This window comes from Pseudophryne corroboree, chromosome 7 (genome assembly GCF_028390025.1).
Source record: "Pseudophryne corroboree isolate aPseCor3 chromosome 7, aPseCor3.hap2, whole genome shotgun sequence".
NCBI lineage: Eukaryota > Metazoa > Chordata > Amphibia > Anura > Myobatrachidae > Pseudophryne > Pseudophryne corroboree.
Window position 1 is genome coordinate 172810271 of NC_086450.1, and position 26882 is coordinate 172837152.

Below are 26882 nucleotides of genomic sequence, written 5' to 3' on the forward strand. Positions count from 1 at the left end.
AAGGCTGCAATGCAGTGTGCTTTATATAAAATATGTACTAGTGGTCGATTGAGTTCAAATATAGCGTACAGGTCCATCATTTCCATGATTATCTATTCCTGGCTTATAGTCAAACTTGTTTTTTTACTCCTATGTGTATTGAATATGCTGTTCTGTGAGATTTAGTGACTTTAAGTGTTTCTAGATATTGAATGTATTTGTTACATCAGTGCTGGTGTGTGTGTTTGTCTGTGTGTTGGTTACATCAACACTGCCCGTGTGTGACTTGTCTGACTGTGAGTGTATATGTCACATCAATATTGGAGGGTTATCTGACTCTCTATTTTTACATCAGTACTGGAGTGCATGTCTGATTACATCAATACTGGAGTTTGTATTTGAGTGTAGCTGCTATGTGTGTGACTGCCTGTGTATATGTTACAACAATACAGGTTGAGTATCCCATATCCAAATATCTGAAATACGGAATATTCCGAAATACGGACTTTTTTGAGCGAGAGTGAGATAGTGAAACTTTTGTTTTTTGATGGCTCAATGTACACAAACTTTGTTTAATACACACAGTTATTAAAAATATTGTATTAAATGACCTTCAGACTGTGTATATAAGGTGTATATGAAACATAAATGAATTGTGTGAATCTACACACACTTTGTTTAATGCACAAAGTTATAAAAAATATTGGCTAAAATTACCTTCAGGCTGTGTGTATAAGGTGTATATGTAACATAAATGCATTCTGTGCTTAGCTTTAGGTCCCATTGCCATGATATCTCATTATGGTATGCAATTATTCCAAAATACGAAAAAATCCGATATCCAAAATACCTCTGGTCCCAAGCATTTTGGATAAGGGATACTCAACCTGTATTGGAGTTTTCTGTACCATACTGTAGTGTATCTGTTATATCACTGCATTGGTGTATGGTTGACTGTAATAATGCCGGGTACACACTAGGCTATATCGTGGACGATGTGTCTGAATCCGATACATTGTTCACGATATTGTCTAGTGTGTATGAACTATGTCGCTGACAATGCACACTAAAGCCGGGTACACACTAGACTATATCGTGGACGAAGTGTCTGAATCTGATACATTGTTCACGATATTGTCTAGTGTATATGCACTATGTCGCTGACCATGCACACTCCCGCGCGTCATCAGTGGCATCCTCCATGGCAAATGCAGCATGGCTCCCCGCCTTACTGTAGTTCATCGCTGCCGGCATCTGCAATTTGCTGATGCCAACCCCGCTGCCATGTCCCGTCGCTAACGAGATCGTGCTGGGTACACATTGTTTAATGTGTACCTGTATCTGAAACATCAATAATGTGTCTGTCAGTTTATCTGTTATACCACTGCTATTGAGGGATTTTTCCCCCATCAGTGTGTGTATTTGGACTGTGTCTGATGAGTATGTCTGTACAGTATTTGAGTCTCACTGCTGGGACAATGAAAGTATCCACTTCATTAATACAGTATTGTGTGTGACTGTGTCTAGCTCACCAGTACTGTACAGATGTGTGTCTGATGGTAGTGTACAGTAAGTATCTGCATCTGCTAGATTTGCATTCTGCAGTGTTGTTGAGCAGAGTACAGTCCTATAGCATTGCAAGAACAAATTGATCCTTTGCACTGCTAATGCTGGTGGCTGTTATTTCTCAGGGGTAAACTCTGCTCCTTTCCGTCCTCAGACAGTGGAGTGCATGAACAAGGACGAGGGAGAGCAGAAAACATGGCTATATTACACGCAGCATTCATGCTCAGTCTCTCTAAATCTTTATTGATAGGTTATGCATTTAGCACGGTATTTAAACACCGCTTATGCTCCATTAACTCTGCAGAATACTAGCCATAAGATATAGGGGGTCATTCCGAGTTGTTCGCTCGCAAGCTGCTTTTAGCAGCTTTGCACACGCTAAGCCGCCGCCTACTGGGAGTGAATCTTAGCTTCTTAAAATTGCGAACGAAAGATTCGCAATATAGCGAAAAGACATCTCTGCAGTTTCTGAGTAGCTCGAGACTTACTCGGCTTCTGCAATCAGTTCAGTGCTTGTCGTTCCTGGTTTGACGTCACAAACACACCCAGCGTTCGCCCAGACACTCCTCCGTTTCTCCAGCCACTCCCGCGTTTTTCCCAGAAACGGTAGCGTTTTTTCACACACACCCATAAAACGGCCAGTTTCCGCCCAGAAACACCCACTTCCTGTCAATCACATTACGATCACCAGAACGAGGAAAAAAACGTGAGTAAAATTCCTAACTGCATAGCAAATTTACTTGGCGCAGTCGCAGTGCGGACATTGCGCATGCGCACTAAGCGGAAAATCGCTGCGATGCAAAGAAATTTACCGAGCGAACAACTCGGAATGACCCCCATAATACCTACCTACAGAATGTAAACACGCATTTTCATTCCAAGATGGATGTTCTCTGCAGCAATAATGTTTTGTTGCAGGTTGCTATTTTTTTTTTATTTTTTTTAATTCAGAAATTATAGCCAGATTGCAGGTTCATCAGAGTCACGTTGACCTATCTCTCACCAAATAGGGACCTAAGCATTTGGCAATACTTCCAGCCCCGCAATGTTATTGATAAAAAGAATATCTCAAATTAAAGGGGTCTCAGTTTGTCTGTACAAAAGTACCAGAAATTGTTCTACTTTGCTTTGCAAAATATGGTTTAAGTGGAGATCTTCATATTGTCATAATATAGAAAAATGAATTACTGTAGAAATGATAAAAAGGGCTGTCAGAATGATACATGGGTGTGTTTTTACTAGCTCCTTTGCCCCTTGGGTACAGAGCAAGTTAAATAGAGAATCACAGCTTGTATCCCTATTTAGATTAAATTAAAATTCCCAGAAAACCCTGTGCAGACGTTTAAAAATGAGCCTGTTTTAAATTTACTCTATGCTGTATAATCCCTTTTAAGTAATAAGATTTGCTCTGAGACTCATTTTCTCCCTATTGATTTATTAGGTTGGCAAGAAAGCATCCTATTTCTTCCTTTATTCCCTGTTGTCAGTCATCTATATTTGGTGAGATCATGTGACTGACCCACCTCAGCGTCCCGCGTGCAGTCACATGAGCCTGGGGAATTTTCTCTGCCTGTGCTATTGCTGTTTGACAGTACTGAAGAGTGTATATGGGCACTCTGCATCCATTATCTTTTCTATATTACTCTAAACGGAGGTCTTTCCGGTCATATAGGAAATGAATGCCAGCTTTGAAGAGTGGGAAAAATTGATGAGATATCCAGATTCCTTGACTTCGGATTCCAGCAGTCCATTTATTCAGGTCATGGGACAGATCACTCGCATGTATAAGCAAACTGCCCTGGCTAAGGTATATTTAATACATTTATTTATTTATTTATTTATTTATTTATTTGCATTGACCCGAACTCTGCTCTAACGTTTTATCTTTTTTGTGTGTGTGTGTGGGGGGGGGGGTTAACAAATTACCTTACAAAACTATCAAGTACAGGTACAGCTTACGCAATCAAGTAAGGTTTACTCATTCTGTATTGTGTGTGAATAACTGCCCTGTTCCGTTCTAAATTTATTTGCCCTGAAATACCCATTTTTGGGCAAAATGTGGCCTCTTTTCTGGTCCAGGGATTGTACCACTAAAAATGGGACTTGTTGGGAAGTATGACTATTTCATATTTACTGTTGGTTCCAAATACTATTTTGGTTATGGCTAGGTCTCATATAGATGTTTTCTCCCTTTCATGATTGGATTACATTCCTACTTTCCAACGGCATCATACTTCAGGCCTAATTTTATTTATAAGGCGCCACATGTGTTTCGCAGCACCGTACAAAGGACAGTACAGGGAGACAAAGCATAGCATTACAGTAAATAAATAACAGAAATAGAGTACAGGTAACATAGAGCACCACACGTTCTCAAGACATAATACAGCTAAGATGTAAGTATTGAGGGAGTGATCATCGTACTACTGGAGGCTGGTGGCCATAGATGGAGATGAGCCTTTACTAGCAGGGTAAAGATGGTCGTTGAGTAGGGGAGAGCTGCGGGTGAAATGTGTTGAGACGAGGGCTTAGATCACAAGAGGAAAGAGGGCCCTGCCCTGAAGAGCTAACAATCTAGTGGGGAGGGGCGACAGACAGATGACAAGAGGTGCAGGCAAGCGGGAGGTAGCCTGATGGCAGTATGCAAGCAAAGCTGAGATGTTCACGGCATGAGGCAGGGGGGTGGAGGCGCGGCTTCAGGACGGGTTATGCATCGAGAGGGTATGCTTTGATGAATAGGTGGGTTTTTAGTGCCTGTTCGAAGATTTGCAAGGTCGGGGAGAGTCTAATGGAGCGTTCCACTGAAGGGGTGCAGCACGGGCATAGTCTTGAACACGAGCATGGGAAGCAGTGACCAGGGCGGTGGAGAGGTGACTGTCATTGGTCGACCGTAGGGGGCGGGAGGGAGTATGAAGGGAGAGGAGGTTGGAGATGTAGGGAGCAGTGGAATTAGAGAGAGCCTTGTATGTGAGGGTGAGGAGTTTGAAGAGGATTCTATAGGGGAATGGGAGCCAGTGTAGATTTTGTCGAAGGAGAGTGGCAGATGTGGTGCGGCGGGAGAGGAAGATAATCCTAGCTGCGGAGTTCAGGACAGATTGGAGGGGAGCAAGATGGGAGCAAGCGAGGCCAGTGAGGAGAACATTGTAGTAGTCAAGGCGTGAGATGACCAGTGAGTGGATGATGAGTTTAGTTGCACTCTGGGAGAGATATGGCCTGATACGAGCAATGTTGCATAGTTGGAAACGACAGGATTGTGCCAGAGCTTGGATATGGGGTGCAAAGGAGAGGGAGGAGTCAAGACTGACGCCCAAGCAGCGGAGTTGGGGAACGGGGGAGATGGTGGTGTTGTCAACAATGATAGCGATATTGGTCGGGGGTGTTGCTCTGGATGGGGGGAAGATGATGAGTTTAGTTTTGTCCATGTTGAGCGTCAGAGAGCACTCAGACATCCAGGAGGAGATTGCGGAGAGGCAGCTGGAAACCTGAGAGAAGACAGAGGGGGACAGATCAGGAGAGGAAAGGTAGAGTTGTGTGTCATCAGCATAGAGGTGGCATTGAAGGCCAAAGGAGTTAATGAGCGTACAGGGAGAACAGAAATGGTCCAAGGACAGAACCCTGAGAGACACCAACTGGAAGGGTGTGAGGTGGTGCTGGAGGCAGACACGCAGAAGGAGCGGTTAGTGAGGTAAGAAGAAAACCAGTCAAGGACAGTGCTAGAGATGCCAGCGTTTTGGAGTGTGCGGAGGAGGAGAGGATGATCTACGGTGTCAAAGGCACCAGAGAGGTGCAGAAGGATGAGCAGAGAGAAGTGGCCCCTGGATTTGGCCGAAAGCAGGTCATTGGTGACTTTCACCAGGGCAGTCTCATTTGAGTGGAGTAGGCGAAAGCCAGATTGTAGTGGATCGAGGATGGAGTTGTCAGAGAGGTAGCTTGTGAGACGGCTGTAGACCAGTCGATCAAGTCATTTGGAGGCGAAAGGGAGAAGAGAGATGGAGCGGTAGTTAGTGGGTGATGAGGGGTCGAGGTTGGGTTTTTTGAGAATAGGTGAGACCAGAGCATGTTTGAATGGTGAGGGGAAGATGCCGGTAGAGAGGGACAGGTTAAAGAGGTGAGCAAGATGGGAGCAGGCAGTGGGGGAGAGGGAGCAGAGAAGACGGGAGGGAAAGGAGTCCAGGGGGCAGGTGAAGGGGGGGGGGATAAGATGAGGGAGTGGACTTCCTTTTCTGAAGTGGGACGGAAGGAGAACAGGGTGGGATAGATGGAGGGGAGGGATAAAGGGGGCAGGGGGGTAGCGGAGTGGTGACGGCGGGAGATGTCCTGTTGGATGTCCTCAATTTTGGAGATGAAGAAGGAGGCAAAGTCAGTGGCAGTGAGGGAAGATGGGAGGGGAGGAGGAGGGGGGCGATGGAGAGTGTTGAAAGTTTCAAAGAGCTGGTGTGGAATGGAGGACTGAGAAGAGATGAGTGCTTGAAAAAAGGATAGATTGGCGAGGGAAAGAGCAGAGCTGTAGGAGGAGAGAATAAACTTGAAATGGAGGAAGAGAGTGAGATTTCCTCCAGGAGCGTTCAGCGGAGCGTGAGCATTTTTGCAAGAAACGTGTTAGTTTGGTGTGCCAGGGTTGGGGTTTGGAGCGGCGGAGGGGGACAGAGGAGAGGGGGGCCACAGAGTCGAGAGCAGCGGTTAGGGAAGAGTTATAGAAGTAGGCTGCCTGGTTGGGACAAGTCATAGTGGAAAGAGGAGAGAGGAAAGTTTCGAGGGAGGACATGAAAGTGGGGTTGAGAGACCCGAGATTGCGTCTGGTGGTGGTGGGTCTGGGCGTGGAGAGGAGGAAGGAGGATGAGAGGGTGAAAGAAAGCAGATGGTGGTCAGAGAGAGGGAAGGAAGAGTTTGAGAAATCGGAGAGATCACATCGGTGGGTGAAGACAAGGTCGAGGGAGTGGCCGAGATTGTGAGTACGGGTGGAGGTCCATTGAGAAAGTCCAAAGGAGGTGGAAAGGGCGAGAAGATTAGTGGAAGCAGCATTAGTGATGTCAATAGGGATGTTAAAGTCACCGAGGATGACAGAGGGGAGGTCGGAGGAGAGAAAGTGGGGAAGTCAGGCAGCAAAGTTGTCAAGGAAAGGTAAACAGTGGCCAGGGGGCGGTAGATCACTGCCACAAGGAGGTGAATGGGGTAGAATAGGCGGATAGTGTGGACCTTGAAGGTGGAGAAGGTGAGGGAAGGCTCAGGTGGTATGACACGAAAGGTGCAGTTAGGGGAGAGAAGGATGCCCACGCCTCCACCCTGGCGGCCATCAGGTCTGACTGTGTCGGTGAAGGAGAATGAGGACTTTTCTGTGAAATACAGGATGAGATATAATTTTTTTTCTCTAACGTCCTAGTGGATGCTGGGGACTCCGTAAGGACCATGGGGATAGACGGGCTCCGCAGGAGACATGGGCACTTTAAGAAAGAATTTAGGTTCTGGTGTGCTCTGGCTCCTCCCTCTATGCCCCTCCTTCAGACCTCAGTTTGATACTGTGCCCAGAGCGAGCTGGGTGCTTTTCAGTGAGCTCTCCTGAGTTTGCTGAGAGAAAGTATTTTGTTAGGTTTTTTATTTTCAGGGAGCTCTGCTGGCAACAGACTCCCTGCATCGTGGGACTGAGGGGAGAGAAGCAGCCCTACTCTCTGAAGCTAGGTCCTGCTTCTTAGGCTACTGGACACCATTAGCTCCAGAGGGATCGTACGCAGGATCTCACCCTCGCCGTCCGATCCCAGAGCCGCGCCGCCGTCCCCCTCGCAGAGCCGGAAGACAGAAGCCGGGTGAGTATGAGAAGCAAGAAGACTTCGAAATTGGCGGCAGAAGACTCCAATCTTCACTGAGGTAACGCACAGCACTGCAGCTGTGCGCCATTGCTCCCACACACCTCACATACTCCGGTCACTGCGCAGGGGAGGGGGGGGGCGCGCCCTGGGCAGCATTTGGACCTCTTTTTGGCAAAAGTAAACATATATACAGTTGGGCACTGTATATATGTATGAGCCCCCGCCAAGAAAATGTATATTTAAGCGGGACAGAATATCAGTGAAGTTTGTATCTAGCGCCCTGCCTGTCTGGATATCTTTTATGGCAGCAAGGTTGTGATAGAGGTAAACCCACACCTCTAAGGGTATACATAATAGGAATAAACAACCGCGCCTGATTAAGTTACGAGATGCATACCCAAATACTTGTCATAAATATATTGTCAATTCCGAATAGTTAGTATATAGCCCAATTGTCAATGAAAATGATATCTTACACAATGTGTTCTTTTTGGGGATTTAAATCAGAAAAATTATGTATTAAAATCTTTTTGGTTAATGCATACATATAGAGGTATGATGCAAAGTATAAGAGAGAGGAAAGGGGGGGGGGAATGGAGGAGGGAGACTAACACGGGAAAAGAATAAATGAGAGGATGAAAACAATTGCTGCAGTGTTCAGGGGGAGAAAAATCTAGATGTTATGATTTGTTTGGGAAAATTATAAACACTGCAGTGATCAGTCTGTGATGCACTCAGATCAGTGGCGTCCCACCTCTGTAGTACTAATGTCCTTCTGGATGTCTTGTGAGCTCAGTGCCGATGAGGTAGTGTGTACAAGTGTCCTTTTGAGGTTGCAGAATATGGGGTACACCTGGTGACCTGCTGGCAATCTAGGATAAGATTGGGGCTGGTACTGTGGTAATTAGGACTCCGGACGCACCGTTATCCCTTGCGCCCCGATCAGCCGCGGTGTCGCTCTGAAAAGCGCACCGTGGTTCTCAGGGCAGCTGGGATGCAGTCACCGTCTTGGAGAGAGAGAGAAGGGAAATGCTTCCAGCCCTGTTCGGCTGTCCGCCTTGCCTTCTCCTCTCCTACGGGGTCCCTTACCTCGTTCCCTCAGCTCCGTCTTTCCTCTTCTTGCCCGCAGCGTCTCGCTTCTCCTTGGTAACCTCTCTTCCTTTCTAGGTCGGTCCGGTCACGTGACCACAGCAGCGGCTCTCTCGGTATGCTGTCCCCTCGCTCGTTCTCTGCTTCCTCTCCTTCTCCACGGCTCTGTCTAACAATTACTTCCGCCGCAAGAACACAGTCATGGAACAGCACCTTATGCTGCTGTACTGTGTTTTATGTCTGCACACAGGGGTCTGTTAGTACTGCCAGGTGAGGTGCACTGGTGTGTCCTAAGGACTGGCAGGTGTAGTCTGCAGTCACACAGGGAAGAGATTTCAAAGGTCTGTGGTCAAGTCAAGAGACTTGCCTTCACATCAACATCCTGGATCTAAGGGCCGTATACAACGCCCTGCGTCAAGCGGAGAACTTGCTTCGCGACCAACCGGTTCTGATTCAGTCAGACAACATCACCGCAGTGGCTCATGTAAACCGACAAGGTGGCACAAGGAGCAGAGTGGCGATGGCGGAAGCCACTAGAATTCTTCGCTGGGCAGAGAATCACGTAAGCGCACTGTCAGCAGTGTTCATCCCGGGAGTGGACAACTGGGAAGCATACTTCCTCAGCAGACACGACCTCCACCCGGGAGAGTGGGGACTTCATCAGGAAGTCTTCGCACAGATTACAAGTCGGTGGGGACTGCCACAGGTGGACATGATGGCATACCGCTTCAACAAAAAGCTACAGAGGTATTGCGCCAGGTCAAGAGACCCTCAGGCGATAGCTGTAGACGCCCTGGTGACACCGTGGGTGTTCCAGTCGGTCTATGTATTCCCTCCTCTTCCTCTCATACCCAAGGTGCTGAGGATAATAAGGAAAAGAGTAGTGAGAACAATACTCATTGTTACAGATTGGCCACGAAGGACTTGGTATCCAGATCTGCAAGAAATGCTCACAGAGGACCCTTGGCCTCTTCCTCTAAGACAGGACTTGTTGCAACAGGGGCCCTGTCTGTTCCAAGACTTGCCGCGGCTGCGTTTGACGGCATGGTGGTTGAACGCCGGATCCTAGCAGAGAAAGGCATTCCGGATGAGGTCATTCCTACGCTGATAAAGGCTAGGAAGGACGTAACAGCTCAACATTATCACCGTATATGGCGAAAATATGTTGCTTGGTGTGAGGCCAGGAATGCCCCTACGGAGGAATTCCAGCTGGGCCGTTCCTTCACTTCCTACAGTCAGGAGTGAATTTGGGCCTAAAATTGGGTTCCATTAAGGTCCAGTTTTCGGCCCTATCCATTTTCTTTCAAAAAGAGTTGACTTCTCTACCTGAAGTTCAGACGTTTGTAAAGGGAGTGCTGCATATTTAGCCCCCTTTTGTGCCTCCAGTGGCACCTTGGGATCTTAACGTGGTGTTGAGTTTCCTGAAATCCCCCTGGTTTGGACCACTCGAAACAGTGGAGTTTAAATATCTCACGTGGAAGGTGGTCATGCTATTAGCCTTGGCTTCGGCTAGGCGTGTGTCAGAGTTGGCGGCATAAAAGCCCCTATCTGGTTTTTCCATGCGGATAGAGCAGAATTGCGGACCCGTCCATAATTTCTGCCGAAAGTGGTTTCATGTTTTCATATTAACCAACCTATTGTGGTGCCTGTGGCTACTACTGACTTGGAGGATTCCGAGTTGCTTGATGTGATCAGGGCTTTGAAGGTTTATGTAGCCAGAACGGCTAGGGTCAGGAAAACAGAGTCTTTGTTTCTCCTGTATGCTTCCAACAAGCTTGGGGCTCCTGCTTCAAAGCAAACTATTGCTCGCTGGATCTGTAACACGATTCAGCAGGCTCATTCTGCGGCTGGATTGCCGCTGCCAAAATCAGTTAAGGCCCATTCCACTAGGAAGGTGGGCTGTTCTTGGGCGGCTGCCCGAGGGGTCTCGGCATTACAGCTTTGCCGAGCGGCTACTTGGTCAGGTTCAAACACTTTTGCAAAGTTCTACAAGTTTGATACCCTGGCTGAGGAGGACCTTGTGTTTGCTCAATCGGTGCTGCAGAGTCATCCGCACTTTCCCGCCCGTTTGGGAGCTTTGGTATAATCCCCATGGTGCTTACGGAGTCCCCAGCATCCACTAGGACGTTAGAGAAAATAAGATTTTACTTACCGGTAAATCTATTTCTCGTAGTCCGTAGTGGATGCTGGGCGCCCGTCCCAAGTGCGGACTTCTTCTGCAATGCTTGTACAGGTTGAGTCTCCCTTATCCAAAATGCTTGGGACCAGAGGTATTTTGGATATGGGATTTTTTCGTATTTTGGAATAACTGTATACCATAATGAGATATCATGGCGATGGGACCTAAATCTAAGCACAGAATGCATTTATGTTACATATACACCTTATACACACAGCCTGAAGGTCATTTCAACCAACATTTTTTATAACTTTGTGCATTAAACAAAGTGTGTCTACATTCACACAATTCATTTATGTTTCATATACACCTTATACACACAGCCTGAAGGTCATTTAATACAATATGTTTAATAATTCTGTGTATTAAACAAAGTTTGTGTACATTGAGCCATCAAAAAACAAAGGTTTCACTATCTCACTCTCACTCAAAAAAGTCCGTATTTCGGAATATTCCGTATTTCGGAATATTTGGATATGGGATACTCAACCTGTATATAGTTATTGCTTCAATAAGGGTTATGTTATGGTTGCATCAGGGTTGGACCTGATGCTCTGTTGTTGTCATACTGTTGACTGGTTGTTATAAACTCATGTTATACGGTGTGATTGGTGTGGCTGGTATGAATCTTGCCCTGGATTACCAAAATCCTTTCCTTGTACTGTCAGCTCATCTGGGCACAGTTTCTCTAACTGAGGTCTGGAGGAGGGGCATAGAGGGAGGAGCCAGAGCACACCAGAACCTAAATTCTTTCTTAAAGTGCCCATGTCTCCTGCGGAGCCCGTCTATCCCCATGGTCCTTACGGAGTCCCCAGCATCCACTACGGACTACGAGAAATAGATTTACCGGTAAGTAAATCAGACCTAAAATTGGAATGGAGAAGTGCTCTTGAGGCTTGTATTGGCTCTCAGCTTCGATCCTCTTTAGGTTAATTTAAAATGTTGAAATTAAATCTGATCTTCAAGTCCAGTAGACATTGGTTAGATGTTTCCATCAAACTAGCTACATTTATTGAAATTGGACCCTAAACCTGAAATCAAATACATTTTCTTACTAAAGTAAGCAGTGCTGGAGCAGCATGGTTTCCTTGATAGCCTGGAATTGGAGTTTTGTGCCTGTCTTGAGCTGGCAAGTCTTAGCAGTACTAACACTAGTTGAGAGGTATATGGATGCCTTGACTTCTATATGCAAAGGAAATTAGATGCTGTAGGATAGTGAGTAGAGGGAGCTGCCACTGTTCATTGTAAGAAGACTGGAATCAGAACAGTTCATTTTTAGGTATTTAAGTAGAACAGTTCACTTTTAGGGATAAATACCTCTGCATTTTTCTATCTGTGTAATGGACCTATATTAAACAACCAGCAAAGAATGGGCACTATATGGTCGCGGTAAGAAAGATGGTGTTCTCGTATGAACAGTATTGTAAATATGGTACGGCCATTCCCTTAAGGGGACAGAGAGCATTCATGAAAACAGTGGAATAGGAAGGCAGTATTCTGTTCTTCGTCCAGGCTTTATAAATGTCATCCACCGTCAACAACTTTAAATTAAACATCATGCGTACCACATGACAGTTACACCTTAACCATGATGTGACCTACAGTACCAGTATAATACATTGCACTAGTATAATATGAGTACAAATTACATATCATTGTTTGTATCGAAATTGGCTTTGTGTTGGGATTATTTTTCAAAATACATGTTCTTGTTTTGTCTTCTCCTTTAACATAACTAGGCTAGCTATGTGAGTTCAAAGGGCCTCAGCTAGCTGTAAGTGTGAGTCGGCAAAGTCTTCTGATTGGGGAAAGAATGTGAGAAACAAAAGGAGGCAGGGTGACATGATATTGGATCACAATGTTTTGGAGAAGAAATTGGATTGGTCATTTAGTTTGGAAATGGGGAGTAGTCAGAATAGACTGGAAGTGAAGGTCCCACACGTACAGTATACTTTTCTGTGTGTTTGTATTAAAGCTTCCTCAGCTAGATGACATCAGAACAGGACCACCCGCTATTCCTGCACTGCAAGGGAGAATGGTGATACCAGATAGGCAGCAAATGGGATCAGTTTACAGTGGAGAAGGGAGAAGAATGAGGTGATAGGATTAAGATTAACAATGGTTTACTGTGAAAAAGAGAGGAAATTGGACAGCAGTTTGCCGTTGAGAGAATAATGAGGAGAGAGGACCTAAATATATGATGGAGTAAGAAGGTAATAGGACAGCAGTTTAAAGTTGATGGGGGAGGATACAGGACAATGGTTACATACGATGGGAGAGGACATAGGACAGTTGTCCGTGAAAGAGACAATGAAATAGAAGGTATGGGGTATATGTACGGCTGGGCGCCAAATCACCACAATATCATGATAATATATAGAAAGAGTATACAATACGTCCTTTAAGGTCGATTCTTCCTCAGATGATGATTCATCAATGCACATAAATCAGCACATGAGGGGAAGGACAAAAAAATCGGCACATGAGGGGAAGGACAAAAAAAACATTTCATGTGTAGAAACATCATTTTAATAGCACAATATATACATGTCACAAATGGTAAAAAAAAATGGTTAAAAATTGTGACGACACATAAAAGTAAGAGAGTGATGTTCCCCCTCAATCCTGTAAATACTGAAGTACAAAACAATTACCAGAGGGACTAATAACTGGCAGCGGTCAGTTCTTAATCAAGTTTTTATATCACCAGTTCTCCCAGACAGGCAATCTCGGATCTCTTTCACTGGCAAGAGGTCAGCAGGATCAGTCCACAAGTACTGTGGGGGTCCAATTTATACCAACGCATTTAAGCCCTGTTCTTTAGGTCTTTATCAAGGCAATATAATGATCAGAGTCCTCAGGGAGGTTTAAATATCCCCTCCATCCAACTAGATCATTCCATACTTATCTGCAGCTTGTTATAAACATAATACTCCCCCCGGTAGTCATGGCAACCGCAATGCTGTATAGGTCAGGGTACCTGACGTCACTTCTTCCAGGTCCGTCTCCATAAAGCAGTCCTTCCAGGTTCCGGATGTCCGATCTCTGTGCAGCTCGTAGCACACTGGCGCCATGGCCCCTCCTTTGGTAGCCATGGCGATGGTGCTACACCATAGACTGGGACACGTAACGTCACTCTCTCTGTATAAGCGGCTCATGTTCACATTCTCAAACGGTCGCCATGACAACCAGACACCTCCGCTCCTGCATCCTTCCACTCAAACAAGTCTTGCAGTGACAGGGACAGTATATAGTACAAATTCCAAGTACAAGGTCCTCAATTGTCGTAATGTCTGTGATTATAAGCATAAGAAATAGTTACACCTAAAATAATAAGATCTTATATAGAAAAATATAAGAACAAGGTAGATAGCAATCGCATAAAACCAAGCAGATACAGATTAAAATATTTTTATAAAAACCACTTAAGTTCAAAATCATTGTTTAAACCGTGTGGATGCAATGTTTTAAAATCATAAATACACTGCATCTCACTTTTGGCTAATGCAGTGGTAATATCTCTCTGACGATTATTACACTTGACTAATTTAATCCCTGCAAACCGTTTAATAGCAATGGTGGAGCACCCATGATGTATTTTAAAATTATTTGAAAGTGCGTATGTCTCCAAACCTTTTTTAATATTACGGCAGTGCTCACATATACGAATTTTAAGGGCCCTGGTTGTCCTACCTATATAAAAGAGATTACAAATGCATTCAATAAAATAAACAACATTCTTAACATTGCACGTAATAAAATCTTTTATATTAAAACTTCTTCCATTAATAAATATCAGTTCCAATTGAAGACATTTTAATAGAGAAGAAATCAACACATCGGTAATGATGTAACATGCAATAGGACTTCTTGTATTCCCCAACAGTTTTTACACCAATTGATTCAATGCGATATTACCAACACAAGGATAATTCATGGCGATCCCATGGCAGATATTGCAATTTGCCAGATTGTAGGGGTAACACTTTTAAATCCTGTAGGTGTCCATGTAATGGTGTTTCTTTTTCATCCACTAGGGGTCACTGGAGTACTCTAGGGATATGGACGGTTCCACAGGAACTAGGCACTGAATAATTAAAATTTGAGACTACATCCCCCCTCCATATCCCAGAGTACCTCAGCGTTTTTTCGGTGCTCACCGAGCAACTAGGCCTGTGGAGTTTGTCCACAATTATTGGATTTATTTTTTATTTTTTTCAATGTTCCACATCCCTTCCCCCCTTCCAGAAAGGCGAGGGTCCGGGATAGTGTAAGCTGCTGAAGCAGCTGTGGGTGTCGGTCCTCTCTGAAAGAGCTCCCTCACTACCACGTGCAGGACTAAAACCTGCAGTAAAGGCTGGACGGAACTTATAGAGAAGCCCCGTCATAGCCCTCACCACAGGGTCCAGGTATGTTGAACGGGGCGGTCAGCTCACGCTGCCGCCCCGCTGTGTGGGATACTGTGTGTGTGTGGCCGCCAGCCGCTGCCTTCAGCCGCCCGCCGCCGCTTCCAGCGCCGCTGTTTATGCTGTGTCCCCCGCCGCTCTTAGCCGCGCCGGCCACGTGGATTTATGCATAGGCCGCTCCACGGCTCTTTGCAGCGCGCTCCCCGGCCCTCGATGCCGCTTCCGGCTCCCTCTCCACCATAGCCCGGCTCCGTGTATAGAGAACGGTACACGGAGCACGGGGGGGGGGGGGGCGACACAGGCTCCATAGCCTAGTGAGTAACTTTGCTGCCACAGTGATGTTCCCTGCACACAGAAATGTCAGGGTCACTGGATAAAATCTCATGTTCAACTCTTGTTGATAGAAGAAAGTATGTTTACTAGAATACAGCAACGCTGCTTATGTATTACTATAGGCTATTAAGTCTTTGTTAAACAGGATACATGTTATATGTGCAGGTTTGAATGCAACATAGTATGTTTATTAAATCTGCTTACATAATTATAAGTCTGCACTTTGTGTTATACTGTGAGCATGAGGCCATATTTAACCATGCTTCCTGTTGTTTTTCCTGTTGTATTTCCAGAATTCCCTGTATTACATCTCTCCTCCATTGAAGGCACAGGGGTGTTAAGGGGATTTTGGGATCAGGCATATTGCTGGCGTGCACTGCACTTGGCCAGATATATATTTATAGAGACACCTTAGTGCTATTTACTGGGTCGCGCAAGTTGTATTTTTTGTATTGTCTGTCTGCATAATGAGTAAGACACCAGCAAAGACTAAAAAAGCAGTTTCTCTACCATGTCTGTAACAGTGTATTCATGGATCTACACTCACTTCTCTTACTATTATTTTTATCATAACTGTTTATAATGATATTATCCCAAAGACTGCAAATCTGAATCATGGCTGTGGTCAGCCAAATACTGGCTTTGTTCACTGTTGTAAAGTAAGATGTGTTATACAATTGGTCAGCACATGGTGATTATAAAACAGTATCTGTGGAGCTCTGCAAGCATTGTGAGTTCCGGCTCACCTGCAGCAGCTTTGCTTAATTCACTTAGCCACACCACAATTGGATACGCCCGATCCCATCTGATTTTGGAAGCTAAGCAGTGTTGGGCCTGGTTAGCCACCTGGGAATACAAGGTGCTGTAGGTATTTTTAAATCTACAGCCACACCACACTGGATACGAGACCCATTAACTAAGCTGCGGTTAAGCAGCAGACATCTCAGGTTTTTAAGCCTGTGAGTGGTCACATTTAGTTTCAGACTAAGAATTATTATACCTCTGAATCAGGATATATCTGGATATATGTATATGGGTATATAATATATATGTGTATGTATGCATATATGAAATATATATATATTTATAAGGTCTGAGTATGTGTGAATATACATTGTTGTATATGTATGTATGTATATATATATATATATATATATATATATATATATACTGACATTAAAAATCTATTTTGCAATAAGCAAGACTACAGTGGTGCAGTTGGTCGGCACACAGTGCTTATTAAACAGTATATGTTGAGCACTGCAAACATTGTGAGTTCAGGCCTCACCTCCCCAGATCCCCAGTGGCCTAATGGATAGGACACTGCCCTCCTAAACCAGGGATTGTGGGTTCAGGTACCATCTGGATTGCAAGTCACTACAGCAACCATTTCATCACCAGAGTTGATGTTTAAACAGCAGCTTTGCTTATTATTTTTACAGGTGGCTCTGTAGCCAAGTGGTTAGGCTTCCCGCCCACAGTGAACATTGTGATTGCATGGACACTGGTTCAGATCCTGGTTTAACAGGTGTAATATAAAAAATAAATAAATAAATAAAAACATGGTAGGACACCATTTTTAACGTTATTTTCTGGTTCTTTGCCAGAGGTTGCTGCCCTACAACACTCAGCCTCTGGGGGAGCGAGAGGGTTGTTAGGAATTTAATTTATTAATTGTTTTTGACAGTGTGTCTCTAAAGGAAGATTCACTATTGCTGGTAACCACATGCACGGTAATGCAGGTTTATACACAGGTTCACAGATTACTTCCGTGGTGTACTTACTGGTCGGGGTACATGATCACTAAGTCTAATGCATAATCAAACAAGCAGCTTCGCTGCAGAGTCGGTCACACAGCGTGTCGGACAAATACGACTGCACAGACAGACCCTTACCGGTCCTCTTTGGGGGGAATGCGGGCGCATGTACTGCCTGGGGAAGAAAAAAAAATAATAATAATTTTTTTTTTTACTGTTTCAGCTAGATTGTTGCGGTCGATTCTCCGCCAGCCCTCATAGCACCAGGCCAGTACGTCAGTTTCTCAGCAAAGGCTGAACAATTTCCAATGAGAGACAATTGCAATTATTGGGCGTTTCTCTGACGTCCTAGTGGATGCTGGGAACTCCGAAAGGACCATGGGGAATAGCGGGCTCCGAAGGAGGCTGGGCACTCTAGAAAGATTTATGACTACCTGGTGTGCACTGGCTCCTCCCACCATGACCCTCCTCCAAGCCTCAGTTAGATCTTGTGCCCGGCCGAGGTTGGATGCACACTAGGGGCTCTCCTGAGCCCTTAGAAAGAAAGTATAGATTTAGGTTTTTTATTTTCAGTGAGACCTGCTGGCAACAGGCTCACTGCAGCGAGGGACTAAGGGGAGAAGAAGCGAACTCGCCTGCTTGCAGCCGGATTGGGCTTCTTAGGCTACTGGACACCATTAGCTCCAGAGGGATCGACCGCAGGCCCAGTCCTTGGTGTTCGGTCCCGGAGCCGCGCCGCCGTCCCCCTTACAGAGCCAGAAGCAAGAAGAGGTCCGGAAAAACGGCGGCAGAAGACATCAGTCTTCACCAAGGTAGCGCACAGCACTGCAGCTGTGCGCCATTGCTCCTCATACACACTTCACACTCCGGTCACTGAGGGTGCAGGGCGCTTGGGGGGGGCGCCCTGAGCAGCAATAAAAACACCTTGGCTGGCAAAAATACCACAATATATAGCCCCAGAGTCTATATATGTGGTCAATACCCCTGCCAGAATCCAGAAAAAAGCGGGAGAATTGGCCGTGGAAAAAAAGGGGCGGAGCTATCTCCCTCAGACACACTGGCGCCATTTTCTCTTCACAGTGCAGCTGGAAGACAGCTCCCCAGGCTCTCCCCTGTAGTTTTCAGGCTCAAAGGGTTAAAAAGAGAGGGGGGGCACTAAATTTAGGCGCAATATTGTATATACAAGCAGCTATGGGGGAAAATTCACTCAGTTATAGTGTTAATCCCCACATTATATAGCGCTCTGGTGTGTGCTGGCATACTCTCTCTCTGTCTCCCCAAAGGGCTTTGTGGGTCCTGTCCTCAGTCAGAGCATTCCCTGTGTGTGTGCGGTGTGTCGGTACAGCTGTGTCGACATGTTTGAGGAGGAGGCTTATATAGTGACGGAGCAGATGCCGATAAATGTGATGTCGCCCCCTGTGGGGCCGACACCAGAGTGGATGGTTAGGTAAAAGGTATTAACCGACAGTGTCAACTCCTTACATAAAAGGGTGGATGACGTAACAGCTGTGGGACAGCCGGCTTCTCAGCCCGTGCCTGCCCAGGCGTCTCAAAGGCCATCAGGGGCTCAAAAACGCCCGCTCATTCAGATGGCAGACACAGATGTCGACACGGAGTCTGACTCCAGTGTCGACAAGGTTGAGACATATACACAATCCACTAGGAACATCCGTGACTTGATCCCGGCAATAAAAAATGTGTTACACATTTCTGACATTAACCTCTAAAAATGGGTTTTTATGTTTGGGGAGAAAAAGCAGGCAGTGTTTTGTTCCCCCATCAGATGAATGAATGAAGTGTGTGAAAAGCGTGGGTTCCCCCTGATAAGAAACTGGTAATTTCTAAAAAGTTACTGATGGCGTACCTTTTCCCGCCAGAGGATAAGTTACGCTGGGAGATATCCCCTAGGGTGGATAAGGCGCTCACACGGTTGTCAAAATAGGTGGCACTGCCGTTTTAGGAACGGCCACTTTGAAGGTACCTGTTGATAAAAAGCAGGAGGCTATCCTGAAGTCTGTATTTACACACTCAGGTACTAGACTGAAACCTGCAGATAGTGCTGCTGCAGCGTGGTCGGTGACCCTGTCAAACATACTAGTTTGCTAACATGAGAACATATTAAAGACGTCGTCTTATATATGAGGGATGCACAGAAGGATATTTTGCCGGCTGGCATCCAAAATGAATGTAATGTCCATTCTGTCAGGAGGGTATTAGAGACCTGTCACTGGACAGGTGATGCTGACCTTAAAAGGCGCATAGAGATTCTGCCTTATAAGGGTGAGGAATTATTTGGGGATGGTCTCTGGGACCTCGTATCCGCAGCAACAGCTGGGAAGAAATATTTTTACCTCGGTTTTCCTCACAGACTAAGAAAGCACTGTATTATCAGGTACAGTCCTTTCGGCTTCAGAAAAGCAAGCGGGTCAAAGGCGCTTCCTTTCTGTACAGAGACAAGGGAAGAGGGAAAAAGCTGCACCAGTCAGCCTGTTCCCAGAATCATAATTCTTCTCTCGCTTCCTCTGAGTCCACAGCATGACGCGGAGGCTCCACAGGTGTAGCCAGGTACGGTGGGGGGCCGTCTCAAAAATTTCAGCGATCAGTGGGCTCGCTCACAGGTGGATCCCTGTTTCATTCAAGTAGTATTTCAGGGGTACAAGCTGGAATTCGAGATGTCTTCCCCCCGCCGTTTCCTCAAATATGCCTTGCCGACAACTCCCTCAGGCAGGGAGGCTGTGCTAGAGGCAATTAATAAGCTGTATTCCCAGCAGGTAATACTTAAGGTGCCCCTACTTCAACAAGGACGGGGTTACTATTCCACACGGTTTGGGGTACCGAAACCGCATGGTTAGGTGTGACCCTTCTTTATATTTAAAATCCTTGAACACATGCATAAAAAATTCAAGTTCAAGATGGAATCGCTCAGGGCGGTTATTGCAAGCCTGGACGAGGGGGATTACATGGTATCCCGGGACATCAAGGATGCTTACCTGCATGTCCCTATTTACTATCCTCGCCAGGAGTACCTCAGATTTGTGGTACAGGATTACCATTACCAAGTCCAGACTCTGCCGTTTGGACTGTACATGGCACCGAGGGTGTTACCAAGGTAATGGCCGTAATGATGATACTCCTTCGAAAAAGGGGAGTTTTAATTATCCCGTACTTGGACAATCTCCTTATAAGGGCGAGGTCCAAGGAGCAGTTGCTAGTCGGGGTAGCACTATTTTGGAAAGTGCTACAACAGCACGGTTGGATTCTAAACAGTCCAGAGTCACAGCTGGTTCCTACGACACGTCTACTGTTCCTGGGGATGGTTCTGGACACAGACCAGAAATAAGTGTTTCTCCCGGAGGAGAAAGCCAAGGAGCTGTCATCTCTAGTCAGAGACCTCCTGAAGCCAAAACAGTTATCGGTGCATCATTGCACGCGAATCCTGGGAAAAATGATAGCTTCCTACGAAGCAATCCCATTCGGCAGGTTCCATGCAAGAACTTTTCAGGGGGACCTGTTAGACAAGTGGTCCGGGTCGCATCTTCAGATGCATTAGGCTGATAACCCTGTCTCCAAGGACCAGGGTATCTCTACTGTAGTGGCTGCAGAGTGCCCATCTTCAAGAGGGCCGCAGGTTCGACATACAGGACTAGGTCCTAGTGACCATGGATGCCAGCCTTTGAGGCTGGGGGGCAGTCACACAGGGAAGAAACTTCCAGGGACTTTGGTCAAGTCAGGTGACTTCCCTACATAAATATTCTGGAACTGAGGGCCATTTACAATGCCCTGAGTCAGGCAAGGCCTCTGCTTCAAAACCAGCCGGTCCTGATCCAATCAGGCAACATCACGGCAGTCGCCCATGTAAACCAACAGGGCGGCACAAGAAGCAGGATGGCGATGGCAGAAGCCACAAGGATTCTCCGATGGGCGGAAAATCATGTGTTAGCACTGTCAGCAGTGTTCATTCCCGGAGTGGACAACTGGGAAGCAGATCTTCTCAGCAGACACGACTTCCACCCGAGAGTGTGGGGACTTCATCCAGAAGTCTTCCAAAGGATTGTACACCATTGGGAAAGGCCACAGGTGGACATGAAGGCGTCCCGCCTCAACAAAAAGCTATAAAAGATATTGCGCCAGTTCAAGGGACCTTCAGGCGATAGCTGTGGACGCTCTGGTAACACCGTGGGTGTACCAGTCGTTTTATGTGTTTCCCCCTCTGCCTCTCATAGCAAAGGTACTGAGAATAATAAGAAGGCGAGGAGTAAGAACGATACTCGTGGTTCCGGATTGGCCAAGAAGAGCCTGGTACCCAGAACTTCAAGAAAATATATCCGAGGACCCATGGCCTCTGCCGCTCAGACAGGACCTGCTGCAGCAGGGGCCCTGTCTGTTCCAAGACTTACCGCGGCTTACCGTTTTGATGGCATGGCGGTTGAACGCCGGATCCTAAAGGAAAAGGGCATTCCGGAGGAAGTCATTCCTACGCTGATTCAAGCCAGGAAAGATGTAACTGCAAAACATTATCACCGCATATGGCGGAAATATGTTGCTTGGTGTGAGGCCAAAAAAGGCCCAACAGAGGAATTTCAACTAGGTCGATTTCTGCATTTCCTACAAGCAGGAGTGTCTATGGGCCTAAAATTAGGCTCCATTGAGATACAGATCTCGGCTCTGTCGATTTTCTTCCAGAAAGAATTAGCTTCAGTACCTGAAGTTCAGACATTGTAAAAGGAGTGCTGCATATTCAGCCCCCGGTTGTGCCTCCAGTGGCACCTTGGGATCTCAACGTGGTGTTGAGTTTCTTAAAATCACATTGGTTTGAACCACTAAAAACCGTGGATCTAAAATATCTCACGTTGAAAGTGGTCATGTTATTGGCCTTGGTTTCGGCCAGGCGTGTATCAGAATTGGCGGCTTTGTCATATAAAAGTCCTTATCTGATTTTCCATATGGATAGGGCAGAATTGAGGACTCGTCCCCAGTTTCTCCCTAAGGTGGTATCAGCTTTTCACTTAAACCAACCTATTGTGGTGCCTGCGGCTACTAGGGACTTGGAGGATTCCAAGTTACTGGACGTAGTCAGGGCCTTGAAAAATGATGTTTCCAGGACGGCTAGAGTCAGGAAAATTGACTCGCTATTTATCCTGTATGCACCCAACAGGCTGGGTGCTCCTGCTTCTAAGCAGACTATCGCTCGCTGGATCTGTGACACGATTCAGCAGGCGCATTCTGCGGCTGGATTGCCGCATCCTAAATCAGTGAAAGCCCATTCCACAGGGAAGGTGGGCTCATCTTGGGCGGATGCCCGAGGGGTCTCGGCTTTACAACTTTGCCGAGCTGTTACTTGGTCAGGGGCAAACACGTTTGCAAAATTCTACAAATTTGATACCCTGGCTGAGGAGGACCTTGAGTTCTCTCATTCGGTGCTGCAGAGTCATCCGCACTCTCCCGCCCGTTTGGGAACTTTGGTATAATCCCCATGGTCCTTTCGGAGTTCCCAGCATCCACTAGGACGTCAGAGAAAATAAGATTTTACTCACCGGTAAATCTATTTCTCGTAGTCCGTAGTGGATGCTGGGCGCCCATCCCAAGTGCGGATTGTCTGCAATACTTGTAAATAGTTATTGCTAACTAAAGGGTTATTGTTGAGCCATCTGTTGAGAGGCTCAGTTGTTTTCATACTGTCAAACTGGATATAGTATCACGAGTTGTACGGTGTGATTGGTGTGGCTGGTATGAGTCTTACCCGGGATTCAAAATCCTTCCTTATTATGTCAGCTCGTCCGGGCACAGTGTCCTAACTGAGGCTTGGAGGAGGGTCATGGTGGGAGGAGCCAGTGCACACCAGGTAGTCATAAATCTTTCTAGAGTGCCCAGCCTCCTTCGGAGCCCGCTATTCCCCATGGTCCTTTCGGAGTTCCCAGCATCCACTACGGACTACGAGAAATAGATTTACCGGTGAGTAAAATCTTATTTTAACTACCTATCGGAGTGTACCCTACACAGCAGTAGGGCTGTTGCTTCGCCCTGCTTTGGTAAGGGTTTGAGGTAACAAGGCTGTAGTGCCAGGGCACTCCAGTTCAGGTTTGCCCTAAATAAAGACCACCTTACACTTCTTGTTGCCTACAGCTTCTGTGACGTTGGCAGATTGGTTCTTGCGTTTCAGCTTCGCTAGTGGCGCACAACGTCCACTTTGGCTACGTTCCAAACGAGAATAGATCGCAGACCAAGTGGGGGGGGGGGGATCTGATTTCCTACCATTGTCTGCGCGATTTCCTGAATGATTCCGTCTCAACGACTTCAATTCCTAGGTATGATTCTCGATACGGTAAATCATAGAATTTACCTACCCGAACAGAAGTACAGGTCATTTGTCATCTGGTACAATTAGTGCTCAAGCCACGCACAGTCTCGGTTCATTTGTGCATTCGCCTATTAGACACAAAGGTGGCGGCTTTCGAAGCGCTTCAGTTCGGAAGACTTCACTCACGTCCTTTTTAACTGGATGTGCTCGCACAATGGTCGGGCTCGCTTCTGCAGATTCACCGCAGGGTGAGGTGGTCTCCAAGGGCCAGGGTGTCTCTACTCTGGTGGCTCAAAGTATAGAATCTAACCGCAGGGGATCGGTTCGGCGCCTGGAATTGGTTAATTCTTATGGCGGACGCGAGTCTCAGAGGTTGGGGAGCTGTAGTTCAAAATTTTCAGCTCCAGGGTCTCTGGGCGGATCACGAAAGATTGCTGTCTATACATGTCCTGGAACTCCGGGCAATTTACAATGCGCTACGACAAGCAGTGCACATGCTGCAGGCTCAGGCTGTTAAGGTGCAGTCAGACAATGCGACGGTGGTCGCATACATCAACAAACAAGGAGGAACGAAAAGCCGCATGGCAATGCGGGAAATAGCTCGAGTCCTCAATTGGGCCGAGGTGATTTTGTCGGTAGTATTCATTCCGGGAGTGGACAACTGGGAGGCGGATTATCTCAGCTGTTGGGATTTTTATCCAGGATGTGCATTAAATCCAGAAGTGTTTCACACGCTGGTCCAGAAGTAGGGTTACCCGCAAGTGGACCTGATGGCATCTCGCCACAATTATCAAACGCCCCAGTTCGTGTCCAGAACGAGAGATCCAAAGGCAGTGGCGGTGGATGCTCTCACAATCACGTGGCCATACAGTCTCGTGTATCTGTTCCACCGTTTTCCGCTGCTCCCTCTGTTGCTAAAACGGATCAAAAGAGAATCCGTCACAGTCATACTAGTGGCGCCTCATTGGCCTCGGAGAGCTTGGTTTTCGGATCTCCGCGGTCTACTCGCGGACGTTCCTTGGCCGCTCCCACTGCGTCAGGACCTGTTACAACAGGGTCCGTTCTTTTTCTCCGATTTAGTGCGGCTGCGTTTGACGGAGTGGCTGTTGAGACAGCCCTCTTAAAAAGAGATGGCATTCCAGAATAGGTTATACCAACCATGTTACGAGCTAGGAAGCCGGTTACGGCAGCTCATTATTACAGAATTTGGTGTGCCTATATAGGTTGGTGTGAAGTTCGGAAGTTTCCGACATCATCTTTCAAGTTATCCCGTCTTTTGTTATGTCTACAGATGGGGTTAGATGGAGGTCGGCGTTTATCCACACTAAAGGTGCAGATATCTGTGTTGTCAATTTATTTAAAAAAAAGATTGGCTCTATTGCCGTCGGTGCACACCTTTATGCAGGGTGTCCTCAAAGTACAGCCTCCATTTCACTCCACTTACTGCGCCATGGGACATGAATCTGGTTTAGATTTCTTATAGTCTTTTTATTTCGGACCCTTACAAAAGTGGATATTAAGTTTCTCACTTGGGAAACCATTTCTGTCCTAGCCTTAGCTTCGGCAGGGCGGGTTTCAGATTTGGGTGCCTTGTCATGCAAGCCACCGTATTTAGTTTTTCATAATGACAGAGCGGAACTTTGGACGAATCCCGCTTTCCTATCAAAAGTAGGGTCCTCTTTTCACATCAATCATCCAATAGTAGTTCCTGTGTTAACAGGAGATTCTGGAATTTTGGTTGTGGTACGCGCATTATGCGTTTATGTATTCCGAACGTCTACAGTTCCTAAGACGGATACGTTGTTATCCTCTATGATGCGGCCAGGATGGGTTGGCCACCTTCTAAGCAGACCGTATCCAGATGGATAAAACGAACCATACGTCAGGCTTACCTTCATGCTAGGTTACAGCCGCCTACATCAGTAACAGCTCATTCCACACGTTCTCCGGGAATGTCATGGGCAGCTGGTCGTGGAGTTCTACGACACAGCTTTGCAGTGCGGCTACATGGTCTTCAGTGCACATGTTTGTGCGCTTTTATAAGTTTGATACTTTTGCGGCATCAGCATCTAGCTTTGGCCGTCTAGTGTTACAGGTGCCAAACAGCTCTCCCGCCCACGGGGGGAAACTTTGGTACGTCCCTAGAGTACTCCAGTGACCCCTATTGGATGAAAAAGAAAATAGGATTTTGGTACTTATCAGGTAAATCCTTTTCTTTGAATCCATATAGGGCACTGGACGCCCACCCAGAGCAGTTTTACCTGGTTTGTGGTAAGTTCAGGGGATCTTATGGTAACACACTCTCACCGACTGGTTCAAATTAGCAAGTTTATAGGGTTGGTGTCAACTGATAGTTGTCAGTAACGTTATGTGTCAACTTTATTGTTGTCCGTTTGTTATATGTAATTCTCCATTAACCTCTATAGCTCCTGTTCGGCTCAGTAAAAAAACACTGAGGTTCTCTGGGATATGGAGGGGGGATGTAGTCTCAAATTTTAATTATTCAGTGCCTAGTTCCTGTGGAACCGTCCATATCCCTAGAGTACTCCAGTGCCCCCTATGGATTCAAAGAAAAGGATTTACCTGGTAAGTACCAAAATCCTATTTTCAGAGGGAATTGAGCTCAGTCCAAATGGATCCAATAAGTCCAAAGAAATCGCTGTAGGTGGTGACTGGAGACAATGTGGAGCAGCTTGACACGTTTCTCCGGGCAGAGAGAAATACCCCTTTGATTGAGACACACTTGCATGTGTGTGTATAATAATTATCCCTTCCGTTGTCAGTTATATAAGTACAAAGTTAAGAAGGCAGTCTTACTCACCAAATGAACATCTTGAGATATTAAAAAAACGAGTATTATAACATTTATCGTTATAAAACTTTATCAGAATCAGGAAGCCATTTGTTGGTCACATGATTACTATCCGATCAAGTGTCCCTAAGGAGCGAATTGCAGACCCAGAATTGCGATCATGGTCCCGGTAACGTGACCGGACCAAAACACTGCAGTCTTTGTAGTGAATACATAGAAATCACAATTCTCGGTCACCTGACCGCACATAGTCACATGACCACGCCATAGACTTGTGCTCCACCTTCGGGAAATATGTTCTGTATATCTGCGGCCCCGATTGGTCTCCTTGGTCACATGAATAGAGTTAGTAAAGGTGGTTGTCATTACAACTGTGAGTCGGAATTTATTATTAAACCTTTTTTTAGATGTTTTTTAACCAAAATAGCAAACTTATGAGCACTATAAGCTCATAGCAGCATAGGCTTAATAATACAGTAAATTACTGTTTAGTCAAAACAAAAAGTATTGTCATGGTAACCAAATTTAAAATAAAAAAAAAGTTACATAGAGTTTTCGGTTACATATATTCGGTTCTTTAGAAATCATCACCATAGCTATAGAGAGAGATTTTTTTCTGCTGCTTCTGGCTTATAGATAATGGACACAGAGGATTACAA

General features: G+C 46.0%; 1 protein-coding gene across 10 annotated transcripts in view; it reads left to right on the top strand.

Moving 5' to 3' along the window:
• ZRANB3 (zinc finger RANBP2-type containing 3) overlaps positions 1-26882 on the top strand; it is an 894936-nt gene that overhangs the window by 611825 nt on the left and 256229 nt on the right. For all 10 annotated transcript variants that reach the window (XM_063933768.1, XM_063933769.1, XM_063933776.1 and 7 more), the window contains one exon: positions 3218-3352. In XM_063933768.1, coding sequence (XP_063789838.1) covers positions 3218-3352 — 135 coding nt within the window. The remainder of the gene's footprint in view (positions 1-3217; positions 3353-26882) is intronic.